At 44.1% G+C, this 21,553-nt stretch overlaps 1 protein-coding gene across 1 annotated transcript; it reads left to right on the top strand.

The window, feature by feature from the left end:
• Positions 1 to 1,583: 1,583 nt before the first annotated feature.
• DDO (D-aspartate oxidase) lies at positions 1,584 to 20,683 on the top strand. The gene is made up of 5 exons (XM_066613367.1): positions 1,584 to 1,697; positions 6,764 to 6,941; positions 8,792 to 8,900; positions 11,254 to 11,430; positions 19,076 to 20,683. The coding sequence occupies exons 2-5, from the start codon at positions 6,770 to 6,772 to the stop codon at positions 19,641 to 19,643; spliced, it is 1,026 nt and encodes a 341-aa protein (XP_066469464.1). The 5' UTR covers positions 1,584 to 1,697; positions 6,764 to 6,769; the 3' UTR covers positions 19,644 to 20,683.
• Positions 20,684 to 21,553: the final 870 nt, after the last annotated feature.

The following is a 21,553-nucleotide window of genomic DNA, read 5'->3' as shown; positions in this document are numbered from 1 at the left end:
GAAAATAGAGGAAGGGTGGCCGCCATCATTCTCTAGTAGCAATTTGTGGGGCTTGTGGCAGGTTGGCAATGGTCCCCTGAAGGATGTGGACCTCAGCAGGTGCCAAATGATGCCATAGCAGGTGCCAACTCCTGTGTTAGACCTGGGAATGTTTGGTTTTCCCTGCAATCATGCCTATGGAAGCAGCGGTTATTGGGAAAAGCTGAATATCACAGGACTATTCTGTGCTCTAACACATTTTTGTACAACCCACCACTCACACTAGGAGCATTTATTTCCCTGCAGACTTCCTGGCAGTTTTGACTGCATTTCCCTCTATATTATATTATATTATTATATACAGATGCTTCTGGAATCTGGACCATGATGCATGCAGAGCATGTGTACCTTAGGTGCTCAATGTGAATATGTAGTGGAATTCCTCAGTAACTTTTAACACACATACACAGGGAAATACGAGTCTTTGGTTTGACTGTGGCTGAGCTCATACAGACCGACCCACACAAAATGAACTCCTGTAGTGATGATCCACGTGTGGTGAAGCTCGTTTCCATGAGTAGGCCAGTCTTTACAGATTTGGGGCCAGATGTATAAGAAGAAACATAAAAATATAAAATGCAAGCAATAAATTAAAATACACTAATAATAAAAACATGCTATTTTCAGAAGAATCTGATAGAGTGCTTAATCCTGTGTTGCAATACATTCACTGCCATAATTGTGACCGTTTGCAGGACGGGAGCATGGCAAAGAGGAGTTTTTCCAAGTTGGATTTGCAGCCGCTGCTTAATTTGCCCGGCCCACAGGTGTACATAAGAACAGCCCCACTGGATCAGACCACAGGCCCATCTAGTCCAGCTTCCTGTATCTCACAGCGGCCCACCAAATGCCCCAGGGAGCACACCAGATAACAAGAGACCTCATCCTGGTGCCCTCCCTTGCATCTGGCATTCTGACATAACCCACATTTGGTACACATTTGGTCCCTGTTGCATCTCTGCAACGTTGTGCAGAAATGGCTTACGGTGCTTGAACTGAATACAGCGATGCTTCAACTTCATGTTCTGCTGGTCTGGAAAAGATGCTGCTGGGGCACAGTAAAACCGGTTCATTGTACCCAAGGGGTCTGGATCTAGGAGTATATTTTATTTATTTAAGAGATTTATACCCTGCTTTTCCATCCTGCTTCAGGGCCCTCAAGGTGGCTTACAACAATATTTCAGTCAGATAAAAACAGTGCCAAAAACATTAAAACAATTAAAACCACAAAAACAATAAAACACCATTGGATCACAGATTAAAAGATGTTTCATTAAAAAAAGTGCAAGCCCCCCCCCCCATGTCATCATTTAAAAGCTTCCCTAAATAAAAAGGTCTTGAGAGCTAATTCTGATCTCACATCCCACACCGTGCCTTTGATTTTCCTAGGTAGTCCACCAAGAGTCTCTCTGGAAGTGGGTCTCAGCTGGAGACAGGCGCGCTCCTGTGCTCCACGACACGGGTGCAGCCCAGTCAGCGCCGTCCACCCAATCCGAGACGAGCGCAGATGGCTGGCCAGTCTCGGCCCGCCCACCGAGGCCATGTTTTCCTCCACTCCTGCTGATGGGAATGAGCGTCGCTGCTCAGAAGGAAGCGGGATTCTCTCGCTCGCGAAGAAGGCATTTCCCTCGTTACTCTCCCCCGTGGGCATCTCTGTGGTACGTAGAGAGGCTCATCAGATGAGCTGGTGACCCGCGAGGCACCCCCAGATACATGCATACATGTCGCACCGCAGCCCTTGCAAACAGCTGCCTGCAGAAGAGAGAAAGAGCCTAGGGACTGCCAGCCCAGTCCTAGCCACACTTTCCTGGGAGTAAGCCCCATTGACGCTAATGGGACTTACTTCTGAGTAGACATGCATAGGCTTGGGCTGTCAGCCTCCCAGTCCAGCGCGATGACGTGCCTGGGGCTTCCCAGTCCACCAGGTGCTGTTTCCAAGACCCGTCCAGGAAAGAGGATGGACCCAGGGTGGGAAAAGCGCTCCAGAGTTAGCAGCGCGACGTCACCTCAGGGCAGTGGTCAAATAGAGGCGGGAGGGGGGAGCCCTATTAGCTCTTGTTCTTAGAAGGCTACATGATGCCTCTAAATGGGGGGTAGTCAGGGGGTGGGGCTTGTGGGTGTCATTAAGGATCTCCCCCCATGCCTCTTCTCTGGGAATTCAAGCACTGGCCCAAAGGTTCAAGTGCTTTGGGAAATGGGTACTCAACACAACAGGAGTACAGGCACTCGCCACTTAACAACTTTCTGCTTAATGACAAATCGAATATATAACAATGGTCAAAGCACAACAAAGAGGCTCTTAATGAGGCAATCAGGTCTCCCATGGCCTGCAGCAGGGTGTCTGTTTATACAGCAGAGAGGCTCTTGATGCAAAGAAGAGGCGATCATTCTCCAGTGGCCTGGCTTTGGAGAAGAGGTGGTTTAAATCAAGGTGGATTATCTTGATCTTAAACCATCCCACCTTCTAGCTGTTCTTGGTCCTGTGGGGGAAAACATGGGCGCTATAGAAGTATATGTGTCCTTTATGGGAGTGGTTCCCACCAGCGGGTCAAGACCTGATTTTTGCTGGGTTGCAAAACTGACAAGCTGGTGGATAACAAGAAAAATGTATGGCAAGAGTCGCATAGCTGCTACCTAAAGCAGCAGCATTGCATTGCTTCCCACTCTCCCCCTCCCATCTCTTACTACAAAATGTATGATGTGACATCATGGTGCTGTGAGTTTCCCTGCCCTCTTCCACCTCACTACATGCTACTTATAAAGGTGTGAAAACTCCAGATAGCGAGCAAGGGAGTGTGGGTCAAGATGCAATCCTGTGCGTATTTACTTGGGTATAAATCCCAGTAAGCTCAGTAGGACTAACTTCTGAGTAAACCTCCATGGTGGCCTAAATTCCCCCTAAGGAGTCTATGCTGCTGCATGGACCCCTTTGCCAGCGGATGCATGGTGATGACATCACACATCCTCACCAGACTTCTTGGAATGCCAAGCTCTGACCTGCATGGAGCTCAGCTCAGCTGCGCAGCTTGAAGAGAACAATGATACTGGCCTCACATCTTTCTGAGTCTGCCTGTCTAATGGGGCACAAGTATTATTGATTCAGCACAGAACCTTTGAATCAGTACCTTCAATTCACATGACTACAATTGTCAGTGTTCATATGAACAGTCCATAGTAGGATAATGCCTTTATTAGGACTCAGTGCCACCAATCCATGATGTGAACTAAAGCAGTTGCCTTAAGAGAAGATTGGCAGGGGGCACCCACTTCTATTCATCTGCTTGTCCCCAGTGATCCTCCTCCTCCCATTCAGTGGACTGGAAAAGGAAGATGGGAACAGAGCAGAAGTGTGGAGAAGAGGAGAACAGTGTCAGGAGAACAGAGGGTGGTGTATCACCAGGTACAGGGGGAGGCAGCATGTGGCATGCAGCCTCAGATGCCAGGAAATCTTGGGCTAGCCCTGTTAGGCCCACCTCCCAAAATAGCAAAGAATAAACAGCAAACCTTTGAGTTCTACGGAACTCTTCATCAATCAAGCAGTAGGCAAAAAGACAGGGGAGTGGCTTGTTGGGAGACCTAACCGTCTGCCGTTTGGAATTGATGAAGATGGCATTTAGAAGTTTTCTTATAGACTTGAATAAGCCTTTGAAAGTTGTGAGATACACATTCACAACAGGGCTGCTTGGACAAAGGTAGCAAAACATGGTTGAACGCGTCCTCTCTTTAGTCCAGAAATATGAAATATTAACTCACATATTACTCACATGTGTCAACTCACATATTTTTTTATTTCTGGAATAACATGCTGACCCTCCAAAAATAGAATAATACAAAGCATCAGAAAGTTTATGGTCTGCAGGGGTTGAATCTAAAATAGGTATATAAGTGTGCAATTATAATCACACTGTGGAATATGTAAACAAAGCTCATAACAGCTTTCACAGTATGATTCCGAATCGGTCAACCTGGACAGGTGAACCCTGCCAAAAAAGGAATAGGTTTTCAAAACGTAGTTGTTAATCATACTTCAGCTCTTTCCCAGAAGGAACAAGAAGCAAATAAACCTGATATTCTTCTACTACTTGGGATTCTTTTCCCAGAAATAAAACTGGGGAATTATCAACCAAAATCTATATGCCATGTGCCAACTTTGAGATTTGGTACTAAAGTCCAAGTCCAATTTGAACATTACACATTAAAGTCTAAAAGAACATTTGAAATCCAAGTTGTTTTTAATAAGGGACCAAGGAGCACATGTACAAAGGTGACCTCTGTAGATTGGATCATAAAAAAACAAACAAACTGGTTGATCTCTATATTCTGGCCAGTATGTATTTCATGCTTGTTCTGATATAAGGTCATGATAAATCAGTGTAGAATCTAGATTTATCTAGATGTAGATAAATCCAGTGTAGAATGGCTGGATCCCAGATTGCTTCCTCATACCCATATCTTCCTATGTATGTATGTGTTACGTGCAACATTTAAGTATCGCCCTTCTCTTTCAAAGTGGTACTCAAAGTGGTGCAGAAAACAAGTGCACAACCTTAAATTAATTAAAGCACAATTCCTGCAGAGAAAAATTTAAAGCATGCAAGCTAAAATACTAGAAAAGTTAAAATGATCAAAACCAAGCACAGCCTTACAAAAACGGACTACAAAACCTTTTACTCATAATTTGTTGGCAGAAAGGCAGCAAGGAGAGAGTCAAACAGACAGTGTGTGGCAACACATTCTGCAATGTGGGTGGTGGAGTGCAGCTAGTGCCTTAGTAAAGAGGTGGGCAGCACCTCTGTCCACAAGCTGCAACTGCCAAATCATTTTCAAAGGCAGCCTTTTATAAAGTGCAATGTAGTATTCCAAATGGGAGGGTTACTGAAGCCTGAGTCCAGGTCTCTATCAGAGAGGAACGGATGCAAAAAGCTCACCAGCCTAAGCTGATAAAGAAGTGCTACTATCACCCTGAGCTTCACATAGCAAGGTTTCCCGAGGAGGAAATGGAACCACATCAAAAGTAGATGACCCTATATTTCCTTTAGCACATGTCTTGATTACGCTTCATGTTTTAAACCATAGGTTTCCAAACGCTGGCCCGGGGGCCAGATGCGGCCCGCGGCCAGCCTCAATCTGGCCCGTAGCCAGATTGTCCCCTGAAAGCCTCTGGCCCACTTGGCCAAACATGACTGGAACTGTGCTCTGGTTGCATCTGGAGGGTGTTCTAAGGGCCAGGGAGTTTGAATGAATGAGCCCATTCATTCATTTATTCACTCATCTAAGTTCCATCTCTAATTTATTTATATTACTTTTATATTTAAATGTTTCCCCCGGCCCTCAACACCGTGCCAGATATTTGATCTGGCCCTCTGGCCAAAATGTTTGGAGACCCCTGTTTTAAACCCTAACTGAGCTCATAACAACGTCAAATAAGAGCTATGCTGTTTGGCAGCAGCTCACCAGGTTTTCAGACGCTGTCTCCCACCCCTACCCGAAGTGCAAGAGATTGAACCTGGGATATTCTGCAGGCAGAGCAGATGTTCTTCCACTGAGCAGTGGCCCCTCCATTCATTCTTGGCTGTCCCTGCTAGTTCTTGGTGGTTTCACAGTCTCCCAACCAGCTTGTTTCACTGGGTTCTTCTGATTACACCCAAGAAGAGTGAAGGGGCAGGTAGGTTTTAAAAAGAGGCGATAAGATCTGGAATGTGCGACTGCTGCTCCGTCCCCTGACATGCTCCCAGTTGCTCCCACAACACACCCTGTTACTCTCCCTCCCTGCTCACAGTTTCCCTCCCCGCCCTGGTTTACCTGCACTGCAGCGGGCTGTGGCAGCAAGTTGTCAGCGCTGCCGCCACATTGCTGTGGTTGCTCAAAAATGGCCCCTGGTGATACACCCTGTACATTGTCGGCGGCTGATTTACAAAAGCCCTGCTGCCGTAAATCTGATGATAGGATTGGGTTGTTATAAGTCATGAATGCTGTGAGTCACCCAGAGCCACAAAACAATTTCAGCTTTCCCCAACTAGAAAACCACCTAAAGACTGGTGATTACTAAGTATCTAAATACTAAGATTACTTAGTATTAATATAAAATATAATAACTTGCTTATAAAATCTCTGAATTTTTCATGGGTTGCTGTAGACAGCTAAAGGCCCAGTATAGTTAAACATGTTACATGAGTAAGTGTAAGGCAACTTTCTGTGTTGCTATGCTATGGTTATCAGTCATTCATCCTGTTTTCTTTACAGATGCTATACAGATGCTATATATGGGACTTTTAAGCCATTTCTGCCCAATGTTGCATATACGCAAATGTGTACACCTGTGTGCTGGGCAGAAATGGGTTAATGATTTCAGCTGACCTTTGACTTAAGGAAAAAGTGACCGACTAGCTCTGTTTGTATGTGTGTTTGCATACTCTCTACCTCTTACTTTGGTGTTTACATGGTGACACCTACTACAGCATCATCTTTCTGTCCAGAGGAGTCTATTCAATCAAGCACAAGGTTGCAATTTCCTGCTGATAATCCTCTTAACCTTAGCAGGACGATCTGTAGGTTAAGAAGACAGTCTTCCATATCTTAATCTGCTGGAAGCTGTTTCCTGGTTAAATAGATAACAAGAATCAGTAGGAAAAAAACACACGATATATTAGATAAAGATTCTTAATTTCCTTTTTATAAGTGGGTTTGTTTTTGACCCTCTTCTCTTTTCCTCCCTTCCACTTAGCAAAACATGGTTAAGGCAAAGATCGCAATTGTTGGTGCTGGGCTGATTGGCCTCTCCACTGCTGTTTGTGTTTCTGAATCGATTTCCAACTGTAGCGTGACTGTAATCGCTGACAGATTTACTCCCAACACAACAAGCGATGTAGCAGCTGGGATGCTTATTCCACATGTTTACCCAGGTGAGTGAAACGTTCGTGCCAGTGTGCAAAGTGTAAAGATTTTACATTATGATTTTCCGTATTTCCAAGCATCCCCCAAATTTGCCTCAATGAGAACAACTTTGTGGTCTTCAGGGCTGATTTATACCCTGAGCCTCAAAATTGGGTAGTATTTTTCATTGGGAAAATGATAGATGTTGTCTTCAGGTCTAGATGCCTCTCTGGAATTCATAAGGCAGATTCAGCATTGAATCAGTGATTGAAAACTGTTGAATTGCTCACAGTTTCTGATGCACAGTTCCTTTGTGTGCACAGTCTCATGCACTTGCTCTCTCATATCAGTGTTCAAACATCTGAGGTCAAATGATTTCTTTCAGTCAAATGCTAAACATGTCAAAAGTATCATGGAAGCCCAGCCCATGTTGGTGTGTGTTTGGAGAAATGTTTTTTGAGCACTTCTCCCTCAAGGTGCCTTCTTGACAGTAGTTCTGTAAGAAAATATGACACACCTCAAATATTTCACTTTCCTTTAGAATGTTGAGATTTGTCTTTGAATTCCAGAGGCCTTGGAAGGGCAAGATAGGGCATGTTTCATGCTTCCAACTGATTGGTGAACTGTTTGCAAGTTTTCAAGGCCTCATGGAATTTGAGGTGATGTGCCATCTGCTGCTCCCCTTATCTGATGTTGTGCTAACTTCTGCTCCTTCTACTTCCTGGATTGGAAAAAAAAGAGGGGGACAGAGAAGAAGAGGTGTTTGAAAATGGTGTTATTTACCTAACTCAGATGTAAGCCCATTGTGTTCAATAAGACTTAGGATGTAAACCTACCTTACTCACTGGAAACAAACACCTCTAGCTAGAACAGTGTTTCGCAAACTTTGGGTCTAGACCCACTAGGTGGATTGCAAGCCAATTTCAGGTGGGTCCCCATTCATTTCAATATTTTATTTTTAATCTATTAGATGAGGTCACCATGGTATGTGACCACATTTGGGGAAATGTTACAGATCTGTACTTTTAACAGGCTGTATATTCTTTTAAATAATGATAGTAAATGGGACTTACTCCTGGGTAAGTGTGGGTAGGATTACAGTCTAGGATTGTTAAAAAATTTTCTGCTTGATGATGTCATTTCTGGCCATGACATCACTTCTGGTGGGTTCTGACAAATTCTCATTCTAAAAAGTGGGTCCTAGTGCTAAACGTTTGAGAACCACCGAGCTAGAACATTTGAGTTCCAAACCAGGGAGTGGGAGGAGGAGGTAGAAGACTAGTGGGTGGATGCAGGTGAACACCTCCCCTCCTATCTTATGCCCAAAGTGCTCACCTCAGCCTGCCTTGTGGATGGACTGGCCCTGTCTGCAAACTCTAGAAGAACCACTTGTCAAACCTATTCCTAAGGCTGATCCATGTACACAGCACCTGCTGCTACATCCCATTCTGGATTTCACTTATGACCTCTCCTTCTAAACAAAGAGTATTGTTTGTATAATATTGTATATTGTTTGACTAACAAAAATGATGAAAACTGTTAATAATGGGAATTACCAGAAACTATAGTAAATAGTCTGCATCTGAAATAAATTTGAAAGACATTAGTACTTTATCAGTAGAAATAACCATCGTTTTGCAGGACTAGACTATATGCAAAGCAAAATATGGTCTTGCATGATTATAGTCTGTATGTCCAAATATGTGTGAAATCAATTAATTTCAATGCAGCCGAAATTATGCCCTCCATGTGTACTTGCAAATTATTCAACATTTTTTATATGGAACTGTCTGTCCTTTTGATGCCTATATCTTCTGATTTTTCATTACTGTTCTTTCCTCTTCATTTGTTTTCTGCTTTTGCTTTCTTTTGTATGCAGACACACCAGTTCACCAACAGAAGCAGTGGTTTAGGGAGACCTTTGACCACCTCTCTGTAATCTGTAACTCCTCGGAGGCTCCAGAGGCAGGGATTCATTTGGTCTCTGGGTAATTGAAGGTTCTATTATTATTATTTTTTAATTTGTGTAGTGTTTTTTGAGTATGCAAAGCACCTCACATGTATCATATTGTGATACATTGGGGCCCCTCAGGGGGAGAAACATGAGATAGAAATGCAGAAAATAAGTAAAGGGGGGGCTTCTGTATTTATTATTTATTTATTTATCACATTTTTATACCGCCCTTTCTCCAAAGAGCTCAGGGTGGAGTACATGGCTGCTCCCCTCCTTTTTTCCTCACAACAACCTGTGCAGTAGGTGAGGCTGAGAGAAAGTGACTGGCCCAAGGTCACCCAGGGAAGCTTCATGGCTGAGGGGGGATTTGAACCTGGGTCTTCCAGGTCTGAGTCCACCTCCCAAACCACTACACCACCTGTATGCCGGAGGACTTCCCTGACCCACATAATGCATTTTAAAGCCATAAAAACTTCTAGTTTTGCAAAAACAAAAAAAAAAACCCCAAAGTTACTTTTTTGGGCCTATAAACAGCCATTCGGAATCCCGCAGAAGCTGCGGGCAAACATGCATTGCATCTGCAAGGCTCCGAAGAGCCTCCGGAGGCGAGGGGAGCACAGCTCTTGAAGGATTCGGGGTGTGGGAGATGTCTCACATATCTGTGGTTTCATGTATCTGCATCCCCCCCTGTAACTAAACAGCTACATAAATAATATAAATATTGGTGTAGTTCCTACAACAGTCCTGTTAGGTGAGTAATGTATTCCAATTATTGTATTGGAGCTGAGGCTGAAAGGGCATGGCTTGCCTAGGGCCACCTGGTGAGTTATGAGAACATGTCTGTTGGATCAGGCTCATTTAGTCCAGCATCATGTTTCCCATAGTGGCCCACCAGCTGTGGGGTGGAGGACCACAAGCAGGAGAGAAAGGCATTGTTGCCCTGCAATGATAGTAGGAGGCATACTGCTGCTGACCTGGGAGGCAGTGTATGGCATCACAATTAGTAGCCATTTATAGGCCTGTCTTCCATTATTTTAATCAGTCCCATTCTAATGCCATCCAGGCTAATGGCTATTGCCACATCCTGTGGCAGCAAATTCCACATACTAACAAATTTCACTCACTTACTATGCACTGTGTATAGAAGTACCTTTTTTTCTCCATCCTACTTCTTCCACCAGGCAGTTTCAATGGCTGGCGGCTGTTTCTGGTATTGTTAGAGGGAGAGAAAAACTGCTCCCTCCACTTTCTCTACCCTAAGCATTAATTTTGCACATTTCAGTCAGGTCCCCCCTTAGGGCACCCTTAGGATCCTGACCTCTCAGTGCCAGCCCTCCGCTGGCACTAAGTGTCACAAACATGCTGTAAGGCATGCCCATGACAGTACCAGGTCAGTGCTGGCACCGGATTAGCGCCAGTCTGTGCCGAGCCAGTGCCAACCAGAGGACCGTTGCATGCTGCCCGGATCAATGGACAAGCTCAGGGTGGTGGAGAGGTGAGTTAGAGTGGGGGGAGGCATTCTTGGGCTGGGGGAGGGTGGGGGGAAGGCAGGGCAGGGTAGAGGAAGTGGGGCTGGAAGAGGCAGGAGCTCTGCTCTGCTGGATCCAGAACTTCACATTGAGCCTCCCAGTCCAACACAGGCCCTTTCAATTCTGCACTAGCTAAACAGCCAGTACAGACCTGAGCAGCCCTGTTGCGGGGCCTGCTCCCTTAGCTGGGGAAAGGGGATAAATGTCCCTTTCCCCTGAGAAGCTGCTGGTGGCTGCCCAGCGTTTATTGGATTCAGGAGCAGACATTTTGGGCTGCTGCTACTCTGGGCAACGAGCAGCTCAGGATTGGGCTGCCCATCATATTAATACTATTGTGGGTTACTGGATGCTTTCTCTACCCTAAATATTCTCATTAGTCCAGGATTTTAGTTCTTACACCCATGTTTAGTGAGGCAGGTGGGCAATCCCCAGTGATGCTTGGATAACAGACCAGACTTATATGCACAAAAAGACTTGTGTGGCCCTGCTTCTTATAACCCATGGGCATTAGCCAGGTTTTACCTGTTAGAGGGGTCACTTGTGCCTACTTTGACATTTCCACTCTTGGGGCTCAGGTGGATTCTGTGCTCCAGTGAGTTGGTTCAAAGTCATTTGCTGCTGGTCAGTTGAGTGAAGACAAAGGGCAAATCATAAACAGCAACAACATTAGGGCAAAATTGGCTACTGCAACCTAATGATTCACTTGCCTCTTCAGGATTCTGAGATATCACAGGAGCCTCTAAGGTGATCAGAAGGTCTAAAATGTCTGAAAAACTAGCCAAAAAAAAAAAAAAAAACCCCAGAGGAAAATCAGGGGCTTTCACTACATTTATGCTTCTTCTTTTTAATGATTATGAGCTGGCAGATCTTTAAAATGATTCCTGATGAGAAGATTCCGTTCTGGTCTGATGTGGTTCTGGGATTTCGCTCAATGACTCCAGAGGAGATGAAGAAATTTCCACAGCATCAGTTTGGTCAGGCTTTTACTACCCTGAAATGTGACTGCCCAACCTATCTGCTCTGGCTGGAGAAAAGGTAATTCATGTTTTGATGTATGCCTGGTTCTGTTCTGATAACATTGGGGTGGTCTTTTCTTCCTATTTTTAAATCAGTTCTAAAAATCTTTACTTCCCATGTGGCCTCCAAACAACAACCTCAAAATTTCTCAAAAGCTGTAGTCACCTTCAGAAATCAAGAGGTTTTGATACAAAGTCAACTTAGAGCTCAATCTGTGCTTGGCAGCATGGCTCCATGCTGCCGAGCACTATTGCCGCTGCGCGCCCGCCCTTACTAGCCCAATGCTGGCTGGTGCTGGGCTAGCGTGGGGCAGTCGCCCAGCTTCCGCGGCTCGGCGGTCTCCTGAGCTGCAGCACGGTGGGTGGGGATGGGGGCGGGGAGGAGGCGTGCCAGGGGGAGGGAGGGCTGTAAATTGATGCCTCCAGAATGAGAGGCATGTGAATGAGAGGTGAATGAGAAATGTCAACACTGAGGACCGCAGCAGTTTTATGTTTGCATCTTTTATTGCTTCTCCCAATGAACTACACAGTGCTGAAAATTATTTTATTCAGAGATCCTCAGCATATTGAGACCTATACAGAGAGCAATGAATAGGGCCAGTTTATATCTAGGAAATCAGAACATTAATCATTGTGAAACTGCTAAGAGACACTTCTATGTGAGTATGCCAAGTCTGCTACACTGTCTGGGGAAAAAAATGACTGCCTGTACAGTTTATGTGCAATTTACAATGTATATAAATCATGCCCCAATCCTAATCTCTTCCATTGGTGCCAGTGCAGCTGCCCCATGGAGGTATGTGCTGCATCCAGTGGTGGTGGGGCAATCAGGCAGCCTCCTTGAGGTAAGCCCCCAAAGTTCTTTGGGTCTCCTGGAACCTACACTAACTTTATAGCTGGCATAAGTCCAAGGAGAAAAACGGGGAGAGACCAGGTGAAGGGATAGGGATAGGATCCTGGCACACACTGGTGTCTCCAGAATCCACCCCTTCCCTTTCCCCTTCTTCCCCCCTGATCTGCCCTGAAACTTTCCTTGCCCTCCCCCTCCCCATCCATGGCATGCCATCCATGGCATGCCTCTTCCAGCATCTTACCAGGGCCTGTGGAGTGCTTCACCGCTTGCCAAGTGCAACAGCAGCCCTGTAGCGTGTGACAGCATGTCATGTTTTGCAACATCGTAAAGCATGGTGTGCTACCGGAAAGTGAGTTGCAGCAGCCCATAGGATTGGGCTGTTAATGTTCAATATGTGTGCCTCAACTCTTCCTCTTTTGGATGCAAAATTGACTGGCCACTGTCTGATTATTGCCTGCTCTTAAGGCAGACATGCACTACCTTGTGTGGGATTGTGGCCATACAATACCAATTTTTCCTCACTTGGCCCTGGCCAAATCTCCTGGAAGACTCTGTCTAGTTTGGAGAGGTAGAACTGCTGCCCAACCTGAAACCCACCAAATGGAATGCAGCCTACCCCCCCTCCCCCGTATATTCTGACCTGCCGGTTAACCCAACAGTCTTCCTATTATTGCAGTCCCAGGCAGGCAGCCAAAAGGTGTATCATTTTAGCACCTTATGTTTAAGTGCATGTAATACTTGTGTTGGTTTGCAGCCTGTGTGTTTAAGGTTTGCTTGGTGCAAATGCTGTAACTTGGGCACATTTGAATCTATCCAAAGAGATGCTGAAGTTCCCAATAATTTGCAAATACTAAAAAAAAAATTGGAATGTTAGTTTTGCTGAGTTGAGTGGGCAGTTATAGCACTGGCTAGCTGCGCACTTCTGATCTGTTCTAAACCAGTCCAAAAATCCATTGCTTCCACAACCAAATTTTGTTCACGTTTCTGTATTTTACTTATAATTCTTTAGAATGTAAACCCAGAGCAGAATTGCTTTGTTGCCTTGCTGGCACATCTAATCTACCATGCTTTCCAACAACAGCCAACCAGATACCACTGTGTCCTCATAAGCAGGACATGAAGGTTATGGCTGTGCCCTGTGGTTGTTTTTCTGCTGCATCTGCAACTCAGGGATATTCTTCAGCTGCACTTTTAGCTGTTTTGGTACATAACCATACATTTGACCTTAGTCTCCCTTAATTTGTCTAATCCTTTTTTTAAAGCTGTCTAAGCTAGTGGTCATCACTATACTGGAAATTTTGCATCTGCTGTTTTGTGTTTTTTGTTTGTGTGTTTTTTTGTTACTGCTGTATCTATTGCCAACCAGCTTCACTGGGTGATCCCAAGTCTGAGTGTCATGAGCATTTGGAGCCCAGTCCTCTCCAACTTTCCAGCTCTGATACAGCTGCACCAATGGGGCATGCACTGCATCCTGCTGTGGGGTGGGGGCAGACATGGAAACCTCCTCAAGGTAAGGGAATGTTTGTTCCCTTACAGCAGTACTGTAAGGGGCATTGCAGCTGCATCAGTGCTGGAAAGTTGGTTAGGATTGGGCCCTTAAGAACACTGCAGTGTTGTCATTTAGCAATCGAATTGTTGTGATGCAAGGTGCAAGGAAAGTGAGTCTCATGTTAGCAAAGTGTTGGCTGGCTGACTTTTTCAAACCATGTTATAACATGGGCCAACCTTCCTTGCTTTGATGTAACCCTTCGCTGAATGCTTTCTTCTTCCAGTGCTATCTGACATAGCACTCTCTCACGGGAACCCAGGCTCTGTCATGTTTCATTTCTTAAACAATCCTGAAAGTGACGCCGATGCTCAACTAAATTGCAGAATCCATTTAGTACCTGTCAGGCAAGCCTGTGGGCAGAGGCCTCTGCTGCCCCTCATTTCTGTTTCACACTCTCATAATTTCCCAAAGGAGCAGCTCGATCCTCAAAGTGATACACACTGGCACAAAAGTTGCTGCAGTGAATAGCAGGTTGTGCTGATAGACCTGTTGCAAGAATGGAGCCCAAGGAGCTGAAAGAAATGATTAAGGACCTCCCTCCCCCATCAAATGAATCAGAAGGAAGTGTTTATTAAATGTGTAATGTATTGTGTATCCTCCAAGGGCCCTGGCTGCTGTTTATGGTACTCCATCAAAAGGCACCAAAAGGGAATCAACACTCATCTAGAACTGTTGAGCTGCTGCTGCTGCAGGGAATAAGAATCTAGGATGGGGTACGATCTGCTCTGTGAGTTGCACAACTTGTAGCGTTCCTGTTGGTTTGTAATCAAACCCAGGGCTTTACAATAGTGCAGCTATGTGATTTGGCCATGCAGCAGTCAGTATTTAAATGATGCACAGCAATGGCACAGTTTGTCATAGGGGGTGGGAATTGGGGCAGCAAGATTGGGAACATCTCAATGATGTGCCATTGTTGCCCCATTAGCTTAACTCTGTCGGCCTGATATTTCATAGTATCTAGTGTCAAAAGAAAAAGATGACTCTTTGTGAAGCCCTTGTGAGGAATTCTCCTAGTGACAATTTGACCCTTTAATCTAAAGGGCCTTATGGACTAATTAAGGCGACTCCAATTTCCAATCCTAGTCTAATGACTTGGATTTTAATTATGTTTAATTTCAAGCCCAAGGATTAAGAAGTCACCTCTAGAGACCTGTGGGTGATCAGACCACAAATCAAACTAGCAAAATCTTCAGAAGGAAAGTACAAAGACCATACTTAGATGAATGCAAAGCATATCATTGTTAAACAGCAGGATAATTCAGGATGTTACTCTGAATGCTGTATAATCAAATAATAATATTGTAGTTCATATAGCTAAGCATTCGTACTTAACCAAGCATGTGTGGCCAGGGCATGTGTGGCCAGGTGTCATGAATATGTACAGTTTAGGCCTAGGTTAGCATGTGAAGCCTGAACTAAACTAAGTCAGTAACGGAGAGGTGGTTAGCAGTTCCTAGCTGCAAGAATGTGAGTAACCAAACAAAAAGATTGTTTTCTCTCCTTTGCTGACCAGAAAGGACAGGCAACAAGAATTACAACCCATTGGAATGTTTAACACCTCAGTAGACTGAGGGGTGCCTGATCAAGCGGAATGGAATGCAGCTATGGATCTCCAGTTGGGAGGGGTAAGAACTAGGAGGGCTAGCAACCAGACTAGCAACCAAACCAGGGCTAGCAAGGTTCTGTCCTCAAAAGTTTCTAATTGGACAGTCTAAATAAGTATGAAGTCACCTCAGTACTATTAGCATAAGAAGTATACTAATGAGTGCCCCAAGGGGTGTGTCTGGTTCTTCTTGGGCAGAGTTTTTGGGTGCAACATCCTGCACGCTGTGAGCTCCATTGTCCACCATGGGGATCTGGCCTCACAGGTAGCCTGGAGCTAAGAGATCTACAAGAGTAACTGACCCAGGTGAGAGATAGGTATTAATAGACATAGCCAGCTAGCTTTCTTATTTTATTGCTGATATGTTTCTAGATGTTTTTGCCTCTAGCATTTGCTGCGTTATGTAACCTTATGTATTTAATAAACTAAAATATCTTTTACTAAGTTGTTTCACTGTCTGTTGGGGACAAAGGTTCAGAATCCTGCCTAGCTGTTCTGCAAGCTACCAAGTGCTCATTGAGGTCTAGTAACTTGAGGACTGAAGCTCTAATTGGAGAAAGAGCTCAGAGCCTGCAAAGGATAGAATTAAGCCTAGAGGGTCTCAGTGTCCCTGGACTGAGGCACTGGCACATACAGGGTGGTGGCAGTACTACTGAACAGGGCGGCCTTGAGGGCTTTAGGGTTTGAGAGCCAAGAACTCTGAGCATCCTAAACCCCCCTAAGTTTGCGACACCAGGGTAGTTGGTAGGTTAGGTGTTGGAGGTGTCTGAGGAGTCCTGCTGATCTTCTCCGATGCAATGAAGTTTGCCTTTAATTTGTATAACCTTTTACATCCTAATCTAGAGCTGTTGATTTCTTCTTTTGTTTAGTAACAGCACAGGGAGGGAGTTATGGAGAGATGGAAAAATAGATATTTACCATTCCAGAAAGTCAGACTGGACATTGGTCAGACTGACAATGGCACCTTGCCGATCCAACCCCACCTCAAGTAGCATGACATTTGTCACCCTCCTTGCTTGAGCAGAGTTCACAGTCAAGGACTCCAAATAGTCTGCTTAAACAGTGCTGTTCAAACAGTGCTCTTCAGTTTATGTCTGTTGTGGTACAGTTTTCTGCAAAACTTTGGTTCACTACTGTTGTCATTTCCCCACAGTTCTCTCTTTTCATCTTACTCTGTGAAGCAAAAATCCACTCATTCAAACAGCACAATACAAATGGGACTTCAGTATCCATGGGCATTCTGTTCTGGACCCTGCCAGAGATATCTGAATCTGCAAATACCAGCGCCCAAATTTAAAGGGTTTTAAAAACATGCCAAAAATCACATTTCCTACTTCGCATAGCCAAACTGCACTGTTTCCCAGCCTCTAGAGCTCTTTTTAGGACTAAATGACCCACATCTGGGTCACATGGAGGTTCCGCTCTCCTCACAGGTTGGCTCCAGAATACATTGGGTGGGAGAAGACAAAGGCTACTCAAGGAGGATGTCTCTTCACTGTTTAGGATACTGAGACCTCACAGAAACCTTAAGGGGGGTTACTTTTGTCCCAAAATGGCAAAAAAGATGGAAGGCAGGCATTTTCAACACAGGTGGGGTACAGCATTAATTGCATGACATGTTGGATTCTGGTTTAACACACTAAAACATATGTGTTTCCAGGATATAATAAACATTGCAAATTAAACTGGCCTTTGCTTCACTACAGATTGCTGAAGTTTAGGGTAGATTTCAGTGGAGACTGTAAAACCTCTGATTGACTGGGCATTTCCTTAATGCTCATTTCTCCCCTTTTATTTTCTCTGACTGGGAGGGGGATCCTTGATTGTAAAGTGGTATTGTTATTTTCTGCCTGAAAAATACACCAGCCACACTTTTTGATCTTGTTCCACTAACTTCTTTGCAGGGATGAGGTGTTCTACATTTTGGATTGATAACTTTACCCATTGGTACTCAAACATTTCCGGCCAGTGGCTCCCTTGACCCCTGTGGCTGTTGACCATGACTCCCCATCATGTTCCTGAGGGCTGGAAGTGACATCATTAAACAGGAAGTGGCCAGAAATATTAACTATATTAACTATATTAAATATAATATTATAATATTATATTTATTATAATATAATATTAAATATTAAATATATATTAACTATATTAATATTAATTATATTAATCATATCATTAATTAAATGCAGATCTTAAAATATATTATTAATACACAGCGATATACCTGCTTTATAAATGATCAGCTACTGATCACTGTTGGAGACAGGATGCTGGAGTAGGTAGATTTTGTCTGGTCCAGGAAGACTCATTTTTTAAAACTTTGTAAGCATACCAATAGAATTGTTTTATCAAATGAACTTTGTGAACAACCAGTCTGACCAACATTACACACACACCCCCTGTGGACCCCAATCCAACTAGTCATTTCTCCCATTCTTCTTGGATAGGATTGAACCCTTTATTATTTTAATTAAGTTAAATTTTTCCAGCAGCTGGTGGGGAAAACAAAAATAGACCATGAAAATATATCAGAGCTGATAAGGGTTTGGTTAGGAAGCTGATTTGTCTCCTATACTAGGAGATGCACAGGTCAAACCTATGCATGTCTACTCGGAAGTAAGTCCCATTAGAGTCAATGGGGCTTACTCCCAGGAAAGTGTGGATAGGATTGGGCTGGCAATCACTTCATCAATGGCTGATAAGTATTCCCTTCAAATAGCAAGATTCATCACTTTAAAAATACAGCCTTTCCTCTTCAGTCAAACAACAAGAGCAATAAATCACTTTAAAAACAGTACCCTTTTTCTGCTCCTGGCCAAGTAAAGTGTGTGCTTGTCTCTCCCCTCCCCCCTTGCCAACTGCATGGAAGCAACTTTAAGAGTCCTGATGACTGGTAAAATAGGAAGGGGGAGGGGGAGGAAGGTTTGGAGAAAGGGGGGAGTGGAAGAGGGAGGGGTTGAAAAGAGAGATTTCACTTTGATGAGAAGGGATCCCAGGCTGGGAACTAGGAACCAACCAGACAAGGATCAGCGAGGCTTAAGGACTGCAAGCTGAGCATGCTCAGTACTTGCCAGATGGGGGTTGGAGCGGAAGAGCTTTGGAAACAACATGCAGTGAAAACAGAAGGCGGCAGCCTGGAGTGGAGGGAGAAGAGGGCGGGGCGGCAGCAGCCATTCTCACAGTCACTCTCAGAGGGAGCAGCTGAGCAACTCCTGTTTCTTCTGCTTTAAATAAAAGCGCAGACGACGGGCAGAAGACGGGCTTGTATTCTGCCCAGGGGTGTGACTGTATGGCTGCAGAGGACATCCGTGCCTCCCCTTTGAGTTCGTGGTGCCTCCCTAAAGAGCCATGCCTCACAGTTTGAATAACACTGACTTTACCTATTGACCGATTTGATAGCTGCTGAAAGCCGAAGGTTATAAGATCTACCAGCAGGGTGTCCATAAGTACATGCATCTTCTGTTGAGCTATCTTGATGGCATGTAGAACCACTCTCTATTCTCTTGCCAGCTTTGTTTTTCATTATTGTAGGTACACTAACCAGTTAACATACTTTGCATTTCCTGATGTCCTTGACCTGGGTAATAGGTCTTCAAAGAGAGAATTCATATGGATAGGTAATTATCATGCCTTAACCTGTGGTATTTTCTTTGCAGACTGAAAGAACAAGGAGGCCAAGTACAAGCTAGAAAAATAGAAAACTTCTGGGAACTGCACAAGGACTATGACATTGTGGTGAATTGCTCGGGCATTGGCTCCAACAAGCTTGTGAGTGACCAAGGGATGTACCCCATCAGAGGTCAGGTTCTCAAGGTTCATGCCCCGTGGATCAGTCACTTCATTCGTGATGGGGACGGATTAACGTACATCTATCCAGGGATACACAATGTAACATTAGGTGGAACAAGGCAGAAAGATGACTGGAACCTGTCCCCAGATCCCAGTGATAGCAAAAGCATATTTGAGCGGTGTTGTGCCCTTGAACCCTCACTTCAGAGAGCTCAGGATATCAAAGTGAGGGTGGGCCTGAGGCCATTCAGGTCTGCCATGAGACTGCAGAAAGAGATAATGGCTCGAGGCAGTGAGAAGTTATTGGTGGTCCACAATTATGGGCATGGTGGCGGTGGTTTTTCAGTACATCAGGGTACAGCCAAAGAAGCAACTCAGATGGTTCAGGAGTGCATCACAATGTTGGAAACTACTGGGTATAAAGCAAAGCTATAAATTGTAAGGTGATCTATTTTTTTTGTTTTGCTTTAGTATTTAGTAATCTGTCACTGGATCAGAGTATTAGTTCTGAAATTAAGTGAGGGAAGAGTATCATAGGGTTGGTTCACAGGTATATGTGTATCATTTCAATCCTGATGCATCACTTGAAGATTGTGAGAATGGGCTTCATTGAAAAGATTTTTTTTAAGGTCATGGGAGGTGAGATGAAAGTTCTACAGCAGTCATCCAGTGCTGAATGTGGAAGAGTGTGGACAACCCATCTGACTCCCTGATACTACTTATTTTTAATTTAACATTTCCTTGTAGAATGTTATGTTCATTTAGACTACTATCCTATACATAAATCTTACTCTATTCGGTGAGGCTTCCTTGTGAATAGATGTACATAGGATTGCAGGGTCAAAAATGTGACTCTGTAATTTACTTTATAATTTGGTCTTTTAATATAAGCCATAGATTCCGCTGGACCTCTACAGTTAGTTTTCCTATAGATCAGGTAGATCAGAAGCCTCAGTCAATCATGTTTATTTATGGCCAAAGTTGTCCAGAATTTTTGTAAGCACCGACAATCAACATCAACAAAGAAAGTAGTAATATACATGCTCTGGTCCATTCCAAATCAAACCAGTTTTCCCTTGCAGTTCCACAAGCTGAAATTCACGAAACCTTTTCTTATTAGTGCAATTTGTACTGGTGTATTAATACAGAAACAATTGATCAGTGACTCTCAAGCTATGAATGTAGAGGGAACTGTGTTTGACTTGGGTACTGCGGTCAAACTGTATCATCAACTGCCAGGAGCCAGAAGACGGCAGATCAACAGAAGGGTGACTCCTATGCGATAGAATCTTTACTCTCAGCCACACCCTGAGCTCAGATGTAGCTTCTTCTGCTACATGGAGGAGACTGAAACTTGGATTATATCGCCAGTTGCCAGAAGACTGCAGAAAAGTGGGGCATATATACATGAGAAATAACTTGGTTTGCTGTATCGTGATTTTTCAGTCACAGCACATACAGCTTTTGACAAATAATACGCTTACTTGTCTTTCTTATGTAAAAAGAACATTAAACACCAATCATTTATTGCATTAAAAGATAGCAATAAACCCCAACAAAAATTCTATACTGTATTTTAAAAAATTATAGTACTTTTTGAAATGTTGTAAGTTTTGAATATAGGAGAAACATAAAAACATGTGAGCCATCCTGCCTGTACTTTCAAACATTTATCAAATTCTGAAAAAATGTAGCAGTGATTTTGTTGGTGGAAGTCCAAGTGGACCTGGGAAGATGGAGCGAGGCTGGGAAGGAAACAGGATATCAGCAGCACTGCTGCTGCCAACACAACACCCTTCCAGCCCTTGTTCAAACTCGTCTCCTCCCCATTCCTTCCTCTTCCCACCCTCTCTCCCACGCACTCCCCCACTGACTTACTGGTGCCAGGGCACATGGAAGATCTGCTGTTATGCCTGCACTGCAGTGGTGGCCTAGCTGCTCTGCACAGCATGTTGTGTTTGTGACATGCATTAAAGGACCTTACGCTGCTGGAATGCTAGTTCTGGTGGCGCAAGGCCGGCTTATAATCAGACTGTTAATATATTTTTTTACTTTGTTATTTCAAATGCAATAGAATTAGAGTTGATAATTAGTTATAACATAACTATAGTAATGCCAAATAATGCGATGGTCTTTTTTAGCGCTGGTATTAAAATGCAGAAAGACAGCGATAGAATGCTTGTTGCATCAGTTCTAGTGTGTTTCCATGTCTCATTTTCCAGCAGAGGGCAGCATTGGATCAGTCACACATTTAAGCCTCATTCAAGGAGTAGACTGAAGGTTGGTTGCTCTGTATCTTTCTGTGTTTTAAGAGGTGCAGGTGGCTTTGGTGGAACAACAACTGA

This window comes from Tiliqua scincoides, chromosome 1, assembly GCF_035046505.1.
Source record: "Tiliqua scincoides isolate rTilSci1 chromosome 1, rTilSci1.hap2, whole genome shotgun sequence".
Lineage (NCBI taxonomy): Eukaryota > Metazoa > Chordata > Lepidosauria > Squamata > Scincidae > Tiliqua > Tiliqua scincoides.
This window is presented reverse-complemented; position numbering and strand designations above follow the sequence as displayed.